The sequence below is a fragment of the Melitaea cinxia genome, chromosome Z, assembly GCF_905220565.1.
Source record: "Melitaea cinxia chromosome Z, ilMelCinx1.1, whole genome shotgun sequence".
Lineage (NCBI taxonomy): Eukaryota > Metazoa > Arthropoda > Insecta > Lepidoptera > Nymphalidae > Melitaea > Melitaea cinxia.
Genome location: NC_059424.1, coordinates 19,596,651 through 19,609,467, shown reverse-complemented (window position 1 = coordinate 19,609,467; position 12,817 = coordinate 19,596,651). Strand labels below are relative to the sequence as shown.

Sequence of the window (12,817 nt, the reverse complement as noted above, 5' to 3'; positions counted from 1 at the left end):
GGCAGAAGAAACATGAAAGCAGAATAAATGCAGTTGAGATGAGAGCGTTAAGAAGTATGATAGAAGTTAAACTGAGTGACAGGATAAGAAATAGTGAGATAAGGAAACCTTGTGGTCTGAAAAAAAGATGTAGTGACAAAAATTGAGAAAGGTATGCCCAGATAGTTTGGCCGTGTCGAGAGAATGAGTGAAGAACGATTGACGAAAAAAGTGTATAAGGCAAGTGTGAATGGAAGGGTTGGAAGGGGTAGACCTAGGTGGACGTTCCGATGGGGTGCTTGTCGGTGACCTCCTCGTGGTGCACCCTGGGCAACGGGGCGGGCAGCAGTATCACAATCGCGGCACTGCTGCCCGTCGCGGCTGACGACCGACGTGCGGGGATGCATTCCGGCGCTCTACATCAGAGTTGTCCCGTGAGTGCATCAGGTGGCACAGCGCTCGCGCACTGTGTCACCACGGGGGGTGGATGGGTTCGGCGTGCGCTTACCCCGCCGTCGGACAGAGTGGACAGGAGTCCTGTTCGCTCACCGTCCTATTATCGTAATCCCGTTTCGTGGTGTCGAGGTCATGTCTCGCGGCCACGTACGGGACCGAGGGTCTTGCCTTAACCGGCCGGACCGCGAGGAAGAAAACCTCTATAAAAAATCACCCCGAATCCCAAGCGGCGACGCAGCGCGAGGGGATGCATGGCTGATGGGAAGTTCAGTCTCTAGTGCGATCCCCTGCTCTGCAGCCCCGCCGAGGCCAGAGTGGGGTTACGCGAGGCTTGCCCAGGTACAGGGGGTGTTACCTCGGGCTGACCACCCTTTCCCCCATACTCGTGGGAACAAAATGGATATCAATAAAAACTTTACTGATAGTGATGGTGTGGAGAACGCGTCGGAGGGGCAGACTGCTCTCGATTCTGATGACAGTCTGCCGATTAGTAGGAGGGCCCGATCTGTCGGGAAACGGCCCCGACTGCACTTGGCCTCGTTGTCGCCAACATCGGACGACGAGAGTCATCTGCCGCTGACTGCGCTAGCACGCAAGCGCAGCAGCCAAAGAGAAGCGGCCTCGCGCGAGAAAGCGCTTGAGGCAGAAGTTTTGAAGGCGGAGGAAGGACGCCGAGCGATAGGACTGGACGTCGGCGACGTCCGCATTGTCGAGGCTCTAGGCGTACAAGTCGCGAAGGACGTCGACATGATACTCAAAGTGGCGACGAGATCATCGAACCTAAAGGGGACTTTCGTGAAGGCCTTGAAGGATGCGGCCTTCTCGATTAGCATTGCGGTGGAGGCACTGAAAGAGCGTACCTCCTCAGACGAGGTCCGCAAACTCCAAGCGGAGAACACTCGGCTGAGGAGAGACGTTGAGGACCTAAAATTACAAATGGCGGAACTGGTCAAGGACCGGCCTTTGCGAGCTGTCTCTGGCCCAGCGCAGGATGGCGAAACGGACAGAGAGGAACGGATGCGAGCGTCCCTGCTCTCTTCAATCGAGCAGATGCTTGACACCCGTCTCGCAGGCATCGAAGAAAGACTGCCGCTGGCGAAGACTGCTCGTCTACCGCTGGCAGCAGACACCACAGAGGGTACGCTGCAGCCGCCACCACCAGCGAAAAAGAAAAAGGTGGCGCGAAAGGCAAAAGCCACCACGGTCTCCACGGCCCCTGCGACGGCTGTCGACAATACAACGGTAACCCGACCTCGTGATGACAAATGGGTCGCCGTTGTTAAAAACAAGAAGAAGGGTAAGGACAAACCTCCTGCGTCGGGTGCCGCTGCTGCGAAGTCACAGCAGCAGCGAAAGAAGAAAAAGAAGAAGGCGAAATCCCGTCCTCCCAGGTTGGTGGCCCCCTGTAGGCCCGCAGTGCTCATCACACTGGAGCCAGAAGCAGAGGAACAGGGGGTCACCTACAGCCACTTACTCCAGCGGGCTGCGGAAACGCTGAATTTGGCTGACCTAGGGATAAATGAGGGGCTGAACATGCGTACTGCCGCAACCGGAGCTAGGTTGTTGGAGCTGGCGAAAGGCCAGACTTCGGAAGCGGCACAGCGTCTGGCGCAGGAGCTCGACCGCGTCCTCGAAGGCACGGCAAGAGTCGTCCAGCCCATGAAGCTCGCGAGTCTCCGAGTTTCTGGACTGGACGACTCCGTCACTAAACAAATGGTGGCCGAGGCGGCAGCCAAGGCCAGCAAATGCGACGTCGGCGCCATTAAAACTGGCGAAATAAGGACTGGACCAGGAGGGATGGGCGCCTCAATACTGAGGTGTCCGATCCCTGCCGCGAAGGCTCTGGCGGAGGCCGGCAGACTACTTGTCGGCTGGAGCTCTGCCAGAGTCAAACTGCTGGAGCAGCGCCCGTTGCGCTGCTTCAAATGTATGGGCATAGGGCACACCCGCCCAACATGTCCCTTCGCGGTAGACCGGAGTGGTCTATGCTACCGGTGCGGCAAGGAGGGGCATATTGCCAGAAACTGCACCAGGGCTCCGAGCTGTGCTGTCTGCACCAGCGCCGGAAAACCGGCGGTGCACATAATGGGAGGGCGGGTTTGTCGTCCCCCAAAGGTCCGGCGGATGGCGGTGGGGCGTGCCCCCCCTCCAAATAGTCGAAAAGCTGCGGAGGAGGCTGCGGCGATGTCGTCGTAGCCTCCTCCCCAACTCCCTGGAGTTATAGAGCGCTCTCGTACCCGTGAGCGCTCTACAAGCGAAGGCGACCGCGCAGCACTTGCGGTCATACGTCGGGGCGTCACGGAGAATACTTATTAGTGGTACCGTGGCGCCCCACTAGGACGACGAGGGCACCGTTGGTTTTTAGTGGGTAGTCCGGCATTGCACCTACCGCCGGGAGCCCCACACTCCCGCTGCCCAGCTCGGCGGCGGAGTCAGTGCGTAAATGCATTTTCCAACGTAAAAAAAAAAAAAGGTGGACGTTCCGATACCAAATAAGGGACGTTTTGAAAAAGGGCCAGCCAAGAGTACCCTAAACCGAAGACCATGTATGAAGAGAATAATGAAAGTGGACGAAGCGAAAGAAGTATGTAAGGATCGTAGCAAGTGGAAAGAAGTGGTCTCTACCTACCCCTACAGGAAAGAGGTGTGATTATATGTATGTATGTATTAATTCGTTATATATTTTTTTTATTACATGATAGAAGTAGTTAACTTTGACACTAACATCACTACAACGACCTTTTAATGACAGTTTAAATGTGTATTTTTTTATCGTCTAATAATAGTCAATATCATTAGCAAAAAAAAAAGTTACATTTTAATGGTTATGTAGATTTCAACCTGTTTTTATTACTTACTTTTAATTAATTGTGTTTACGATTTTACGTTCATGTCTATGTATGTTAATTTTTCACTAAACCCAAAACAAAAATAAACAAGGTACTTGTAATTTGCTCGTTAATCTTCATGTAATATTTGATATAAAAAAATAGTTTTTCACAAATACAATTTTATATTCATAGTTGGGGGGCAGATGACGTGTCATTATATGGTCAACAAATTAAAAAAAAAACTTACACAACTAAAAATTCAGGCGAAATCCAAAATTAATAAAACACACTGCTATAAATATAATTAACATACAGCCAGTAACATCCCACTGCTGAGCATAGGCCTCTTTCTCCATGTAGGAGAAAGATTAGAGCTTAATCCACCACGCTGTTCCACTGCAGGTTGGCGGATCTGTTCCCTACTAGGAGTAACGAAATAAAATTACGGTTACTATTAATATTATACAGTTAAAGTTTACTTTCTTACCGACAAAAATAATATAAACAATGAAACATTCAAACAAACTTAACAAATAAATCAATTTATCATTGACATTTGTAGGCGTTGTGCTACTTATGTCATCTATACAATTAAATAAAATTGGAGCGTCTGTTTGTAATATTATAATAATTGCTTTTCACTAAATGCAAATGGATTTATACACGGTACACAAACCAAAATAACATTTTTTTCAATTTTTGTTTGTCTGTCTGTCTGTCTGTTTGTTCCGGCTTTCACTGGCATTTAGATGTAGTAAGGAGTAACTTAGGCTATTTTTATTTTAGAAATTTATTTATTTTATAACTCTGCGAACTGAAGAATAACTTTTTATTTAATCACACGCGGATGAAGTCGTGGGCACAGCTAGTTTCAAAATATAATGACGGCGACACACGAAAATACCAATTAAAATCCTCACTATGTAAAAATGGATTTTAAACAAATTCTTATATTTGTACTACATAGTCCAGTAGCTATGTAAACGGAAAATTCCACAACTGAAGTACGATTAAAAGTCCCTTGACAATTATCTTTGACGACTTTATTTTTGATTAGATTAACTTTTGGGATATTCTCACGGTTATTCCGCTAATTGTAGTTGAAATCGTGATCGTGCTTTACGTTCATATAAATGTACCCTAACTGTTAGGTCTGTGAATGTTAGGATATCAACTATGAGCCAGACGATAGACGATAGCAGAGTTGTATCCGGTATGATAATTCATTAACTGCTCCCACAAAGCTTATATTTTTAAAGGCATTTTCTTTTAATGATTTAAAAAGTATATGTGTTAACATATGGCTGTTAAGCCAGCCTATTCGGTGGTAAGAGTCTACCAGACGAGTATTAATAGTCAGAACGCTTGACGGAAGCGAGCGCGACAAAGTTGTACGAGCTACGATGCTCATCTATAACGATTTACGATCCAATTTAAAATATTGAATTATATTAACATAATGTTCTTTTTATTTAAGATTAAAATTAATACGTTTTTTTTTTTTTTCACAAATCACTTTCACTTATAAACAAATGTTGATTTTAACGTCGTAAATTTCCATTTTAAATAGAGCTTGATTAAAAAATTAGAAATTCACAATAACATAAAATAACGTCGTTCGCAAAGCAAAACTTATAAAAATAATGTATTAAATTAAAAAGACTAATTAATTAAATTAAAAGGACTCCCCGCGCGCCCGCGGAACCAACTAGACGCAAGTACTGTATCCTCTGATTCTAAATTCATAAAAAGTGGTTTTAATTAAAAGTACAGTCAAAAAGTTATAAAACTGAAATACTAAAACAAGTGCCGGAGCCGTGGTGTAAAAATCTTACTTAATTCATACGTATTTAAAGGAAGTGAGACGTATTTGAATTTGAATTTTCAACTAACGGTCGAACTCTAGTGAACAGTGCCGTGTATAATACTCGTATTGTTTGTGTCTCAGTGACTCATTGAATTATTAATATTAACTAAATATTAACTCGGCCTTAGAACTTGGAACACTTCAATAAATTCATCACTAACGATCGTGCTCGATTGGTGTAGTGTATCTGGCACCTACATTCCCACCGCAACAAATCGACTCAATCCGAGTTCGATCCCCACAGTGACTTTATAAATTTTTTGATAGCTTATTATTATTATTTTTTATTTCTTTTTTTTTTTTTTTTTTTTTGAACTGAGTAATAATCGGAACTGACATGAATCCTTTGAACAGCAACATAACAAACCGCCAAAAGAAGACTACAGTCTCGGCTGCATCCAGTCAACAAAGAAGTCCAATTACTTTAGACAGCACCGGATATAATGATCTATTGGATGAAATAAAAAGCTATATGAGGGGACTGTTGGATAGTCAAACGGAGAGCATACGACAGGGAATTGCTGAAATTAAAAACGCCATCGAAAGCCAAAACCAGCGCTTAGATCAACTGGAGGCACGGATTTCTTTATTGGAAACAAAGCCAGAGAACATACAGCCCCCAAGCACGATCGCCTCGTACATCGAGAGCACAGTCGCAGAGCTACAGGCTAAGATTGCTGATAGAGACCAAGCACTCTTATCCAACGACGTCGAAGTAGCAGGCTGCTCAGAAGAAGTGGACGAGAATTGCACTCGGCTTGTCGTCACTCTTTCGAAGAGGTTAGGTGTGGATCTCGACGAGAAGGACATAGTGTTTGCGGGACGCGTGGGTCCCATGCGGAAGGCGGACACAGACAGCGCTCCGGGGCTTCCTCGACCACTAGTGGTGCGCCTAACTCGCCGCGCACCGAGAGACGCCTTGCTACAAGCCGCGCGCAAACGAGGCGTCAATACAAACGATCTTAAGCTCCCCGGACCCACTAGACCCCTATACATAAACGAACGGCTCACTAGACATAACCGGCTCTTGTTTTTGAAAGTTAAAGCTTTGGCTCGTGACGCAAAGCTGAAATACGTGTGGATACGAGACGCAAAGATATTTGTGCGACAGGAGCAAGGGAAACCCAGATACCGGATCCACACGGAATCTGACTTTTCAAAATTTTTTGGAAATCCACATATTTAATTTTAATTTTTAATTTAATTTTTAGATTTAATTTAATTTTAAATTTTAATTTAGTTTTTTTTTTTTTTTTCTTCTTAAATCTATTCTTTTATTTTGCTGGTCTAATACATATTTTATATTTTGTTAACTTGTTTATGACCTTGTATTATAGCAGGAAAAATTTATTGTTTCATAGTTTTTATTTTTAAAAGCATTTGTTTTTGTGTTTTTTTTTTTTTTTTTAATTAACTAGTTCGTAATTTCACTAGTTACCCTTGCACAAATTCACACAAAACACATCTTATTTGTTTTCATTTAGTTATTGTTATATCATTACATATTTCCTACTGATTTAATTTAATTTTATATATTTTTTATTATTATTATTATTATTTTAGTTGTAACTATATATGACCAATAAGAAATCGGAAAGGAAAAACTTGAGATTCGGTCTACTAAATGCAAGATCTCTAAATACTGGCAAGGATGAACTGTTAGTTTCTATTCTTAAATACTCTCCTGATATTTTGGCAATAAATGAAACATGGATCAAAACAGGAGAAGAGATGCTCGCGCCTGCAATCCCAAATTACAGATTTTTACACAGGGCCAGACAAGGTAAAAGAGGGGGTGGAGTAGGCTTTTATATAAGGCAAGACATTAAAACAAGATCAATACAACACCCACCATCCTCACTTGAACAAATGTGGTTAGAAGTTAAACTTCCTGGAATAAATATTGCACTTTGCACAGCCTACAGACCTGAGAGTGTTGGTGTGCTGGAGGCCCTGGATGCCTTAGATGCATCCTTAAATATATCAGCGCATTGTGACTTTACTTGCATTCTAGGAGATTTTAATATTGATATCTCATGCAAAGACTCTCCAAAAGTTAGAGAACTTTTAAATTTCTGCCATCATCACAGCCTCGAGCAACTGGTTCAAGAACCTACCAGAGTTACCGATTCTTCACAGACAATCCTTGACCTTGTTATAACTGACAGTTCGTCAAAATGTAAAGATATTAAAGTGATACATAATAACTGCTTAAGTGACCATGCACTTGTCTTAGTTGATTTGAACGTTAAAAAGCCCAAAATTATCAAACAAGTAAAATATCAAAGAGCTTTAAATAATATAGTTACTAATGCATTTAACGAAGACCTGAACAGTATACCATGGGAGTACATCAGTACTTTAAGTGACGTAGATGAAATGGTTTATAATTTTAACAGATACTTGATTACCGTATTTGACATTCATGCTCCAATGCGTAAATTAATTATTAGAGATAAACCTAAACCGTGGATAACAGATACAATAAAGCTTATGATGAGTCTGCGAGACGAAGCCCTAATGAAATCACGTAAAGATAAGAATAATACAATATTGAAAGATTACTATCGCGACCTTAAAAATTATGTTACAGCATCTATAGAGAGGGAGAAAAAGGCATATTTTAACTTTTTTATAAATAACCATATAAATAAACCTGCTCTTCTGTGGAAAAGTTTAAAAAATACGGCTCAGCTCAGTAACAAATATATGAATATCATTCCCGACCATTTAAATGATCCAGATAAAATTAATGATCACTTCCTAACGTTGCCAGCCAATACATATTCAGACCAGATTAAAAATTCAATTAACTCAAATATTGTACAAAATGATACGTTACGTTTGAAGCCAGTAAATGAAATAGATGTGAGAAAAATTATCTGTAGTATCAAAACAAAAGCATCAGGACTAGATAGCTTAAATATAGATATGATTAAAATGACTCTAGACATGACAGTTCCAGCTATCACTAAAATAGTTAATAAGTCTATTGAAACGAATAAATTTCCATCGTGCTGGAAGGAGGCTCTGGTGAGACCAATACCTAAGAAGAACAGTATTACTGAACTAAAAGATCTTCGTCCTATATCAATATTACCGGTGTTATCTAAAGTCTTGGAAAAAGTTGTCCTAAACCAAGTACTGCAATTTGTAGAAAATAAAAAAATAATTCCCAGACTCCAATCTGGCTTTCGGAGAGGCTATGGCACAGAAACTGCCCTTCTACACGTGACAGATGACCTTAGTGAAGCATCGGACATGGGACTGAGCAGCATTATGGTTCTTTTAGACTACTCCCGAGCATTTGACTGTTTACAACCGGAACTTCTTCTAGCCAAATTAAAATATTACGGTTTTTCAAAAGATACATGCGAATGGTTTGAGTCATTTCTTACACACAGGCAACAGAGAGTAGTTACAGAAAACGGAAATGGTGAACTAAAGTTCTCAACCCTTAGAACACTGGAAAAGGGCGTACCACAGGGCTCTTTGCTAAGTCCATTGTTGTTTACAATATTTACTGCAGATTTACATAAACACATTAAACACTGTAAATACCACCTATACGCAGATGATACACAGCTATACTACTCATTTGATAGTAAAGATACACAAGAAGCAACGAACAAAATTAACGAAGATCTTGATAATATCTATAACTGGTCGCGAAATAACTCGCTTTTTCTTAACCCACGCAAATCACAAATGTTAGTCTTGGGTACAAAGTCACAAATTAAAAATGTGTTGGATAGCAAATTAGAAATTAAAATTGATAATGTTGTGCTCGAACAGGTAACTTCGGCTCGTAATCTTGGTTTAATTCTCGATGGCGAACAAAGGTACATAGAACACATTAATAATAAAATACGAGCTGCTTTTTTTAAACTAAAGACACTATATAATGTTAGGGGTTATTTAAGCGAAAAATTACGTGTACTTCTTTGTGAGTTGTTAGTACTCTCCCAGTTTAATTACTGTAGCTCTGTCTATGGGCCAAGATTGATGGCGACCACAGAGAGGGCAATACAGAGGGTACAAAACGCCTGCATACGGTTCTGTTATGATACTGGCAGGAGAGAACATATTACCCCGTATCTAAATAGCAAAAGCATGTTAAATATGAGCGGCAGAAGAGAACTTAATCTTGCTTGTGTTATTCATAAGGTGATATGGAATAAAAAACCTGAATATCTGTTCGAAAAGCTGATGTGGGTTAAGGATTTTGCACTGCATAGCTTACGCAGAGGCGCGCAACTTTGTTTAAAAATACCAAAACACAAGACATCAAGGTATAGGGGATGCTTCAGATTCTCTGCAGCAAAAATTTGGAATGACTTACCACCCCCATTGAGATGTCGAATGAGTACTGAAACGTTTAAGACAAAGTATCGAAAAGCTTTACTCAATCGACAAATTGCTGCGGAGAATCTGAGTCATGCCCATTGGAAACTGCTTGATCTGAGAATTTTTTTTTTCCAAAAATGATTTTTTCATATACAAGCACACATACACAAACATACACATACACAAACATACACATACACACGCACACACAAATGCATGCTCACGCAAGGGTAACTTTTACATGTTATCATATTATTGTTTATACTACAATCGTTTTTTGGTCAATGTCCTGCTTTGGATACATTTACAAAGTCGTACGGAAACCGGGGAGCACACTGCTTACTCCCACCCAGTATCACAGGGAGAAGGGAGTGGCTGAAAAACAGCGCTGCATGGGACTTTAGTCCTGTGTCAGCTGAAGCTGAGCCACTTCCTATTGCCTATTCATATTTTATTTTTTGTCAAATTTTAATACGTTTTAATATATGTTATGTTTTCATGTTTTTTTTTTGTGTATGTTTACTTAACGTGTTATTTTAACTTGTATATATGTGGCAATAAATCATTTTATTATTATTTATTATTATTAAAAAAAATAAATAAACTAACCAAAAATATTTACGATATAAAAGTAGTTGTTTTACTTAGTATGAAGAATTTATTTTTTTATTTTTGTATTTTTTGAGTCGGGAACGGAAATGCATCATTTGCATGCATAATTTTTTATTTACAAATCATACCTTTTCAATGCATATTTTCCTATTTCTAAAGGTTGTCTGGAGGAGATCGCTACTAAGCGATAAGACCGCACACATACATGTACATTACTATCTCTATGTGTAAATAACTTAGTAGTAGTTTTATGTATTTTTTTTTCCGAGTGGTGTGCAATAAAGTTTATTCTATCACTTCACCCTACCACAGTTCACTGCTGGACATAGGCCTCCACAAGTTCGCGCCGAAAATGGCGTGAACTCATGTGTGTTGCCCATAGTCCACGCTGGGCAGGCGGGTTGGTGACCGCAGGGCTGGCTTTGTCGCACCGAAGACGCTGCTGTCCGTCTTTGGCCTGTGTATTTCAAAGCCAGCAGTTGAATATCCCGCCATCTGTCGGCTTTTTAAGTTTCAAGGTGATAGTGGAACTGTGTTATCCCTTACTCGCCTCTTACTACACCCACGGGAAGAGATAAGGTGGCTACATTCTTTACTGCCATAACCACACAGTTTACTTAGTCTGTGATAGTTGAAATAATTTCTTGTTTTTTTTTATCAAATCAATACAAATCAAGACTAACAAAACTATAAATAAATAATAATAATAATAATTTTAATGAACGATTATAAAAACTAAACATTTGAGAAACCGCTTTAGAGAAATGAACCTCATCAATTCCAAAATATAATTAATTCTAAATATTTCAAATAAATTAAAAATATATGCAAATACTACAGTAGTATTCACAGGCCACAGTCTGACAAACACGATAAGTGCTTAAGAGCCATTTCACAATTTTACGCTCTGCAAGTTTAGGTAAATTTGGTCGCATCGCGCGAGTCGTACGAGCCGCGCGATCTTTGTGCTAGTACGTATAGTGTGACAACCAAAAGACCATCGTGATCATTTTCTGATGTATAATAAAAATTATAAATATGGTATAAAATGTTTTTTACATAATTAATTTGTTAAAAATTTCAAATATGTCATATAACAACAGTCAATAAATTAAAAATAAAATTAAAAAAATCAATTTTATGAAACAATTTTTTTAAATTGATTTAGTTTTTTCAGTTTACGAATGAATCTAATATTTACGATATGAATAAAAAAGCGTTTAATGACATCGACACCGACAAACATATTAATTAACAAATACCAAGACAAACACATTGAAATGCCTATTTGTATTGATAGTGTGAGAAAAGAAAATTAAATTATACATTTGTTTACAGAAATTATCATTATATTATTTTACAGTCATTTTCGTAATATGTTTATTTTATTTATATTTTATTATGAAAGTATCAAATGCGTTTTATCCGCTATAACAACAGGCGCTTGGCGCGTGTGAGCGAAAGAGACGGCTGCGCAGAATTTGGCGTGGACCTTACCTCTAAGAGCGCTAGCGCTCGACTGATTTACCGGGCTTGATGCGTGGCAATATATACTATCTTTTTATTATTTAATATAAAATGTATTAAAAATAATTACATCTTTTAATTATTTTTTTTGTATTCCTTAATGATGTAAGTTTACTTTGATGAAGATAGTTCGTTAAAATTTCTTAGTTTTCTAAGAGAAATATCGCTTTTAAAATTGTACTTATTTGGAAAATATTCGTAACTTTAAATTTTTTTTATCGTTTAATAGAGATACAAATGGAATAAAAATCTATGATAGTGGACAACAAAATTATATTCCACATATTATGATATTTTTTTAAAATGGTTTCAACGTAGAGGTTATTGAAAAGTAGGACTTCAAAGTATACATTGCGACCGTTTACCCAGGGAGGAGGCTGATGAAAAGGTTAATAATTTTATACACATAATATAAATCAAAATTCTGATCTGACTATGGACTACAACAAAGGTTGTTCTATTATATTTCAAGAATATAAATTACATTATTGCATCCAACACTGAGATTAACGACGTCAAAATATTACAATTTCGCGGATTGTTACCGATTTTTGTGAAATGGCTCTTAAATATCAAAAACTCCATGAAAATAAACGTTGATGGCAATTCAGCGTAAAATGACTACTTCAACACTTAAAATACCGCCGTGTCAGAACAACGAAGCAGACTTGAGCGGTGTTTAAAATACATATAAGCACAGCGTACATTACAAAAAAAAAAAAAATAATAATAATTCGCTCAGAACAAACTTAAAACTATAAAAATATATATAATTACAAAAACACAGTCTCGAAACACCCACAAACCATATAACACAAGTCTTATACGCAGACAAATATCCAATTAAGAACGTATTTTTTTTTTAATAATAAACTGGGTTAATTATAGCGTTGTGTGACAAAATATCATAAATAAAGAATTTCTTTCGTCCGTATACGCGTGCGTATCTCCGTATCTCATCAAAGTATTCGGAAGAACATAGCCAGTGGAGTGAGACGTTGAAAAACATTTCTACAGCCGAGTGAGTCCGTAATAGGACGGTGATTTTAAAAATTATTTTTCAAATGCTTTGATACAAATGCTAACCGCACATGATTTTTTTAAAACGTATCATACTGTTATAGACTATTTTCTGGCTAATTTACTCAACTTTTCCTTTGACCTTCCACGTTAGTATGATATCAACACATATGGAGAA

At 39.2% G+C, this 12,817-nt stretch overlaps 2 protein-coding genes across 2 annotated transcripts; both read left to right on the top strand.

The window, feature by feature from the left end:
* Positions 1-831: 831 nt before the first annotated feature.
* Positions 832-2,631, top strand: LOC123668907. Its single transcript, XM_045602598.1, has one exon. It carries the CDS (start codon positions 832-834, stop codon positions 2,629-2,631), a length of 1,800 nt encoding a protein of 599 aa, XP_045458554.1.
* Positions 2,632-5,470: 2,839 nt separating this feature from the next.
* On the top strand, positions 5,471-6,319 carry LOC123668906. Its single transcript, XM_045602597.1, has one exon. It carries the CDS (start codon positions 5,471-5,473, stop codon positions 6,317-6,319), a length of 849 nt encoding a protein of 282 aa, XP_045458553.1.
* The last annotated feature ends 6,498 nt before the right edge of the window (positions 6,320-12,817 follow it).

Bases quoted from the DNA above. Each gene is read 5' to 3' on its own strand.
- LOC123668907 (XM_045602598.1), top strand. From the start codon at position 832: ATGGATATCAATAAAAACTTTACTGATAGTGATGGTGTGGAGAACGCG.
- LOC123668906 (XM_045602597.1), top strand. From the start codon at position 5,471: ATGAATCCTTTGAACAGCAACATAACAAACCGCCAAAAGAAGACTACA.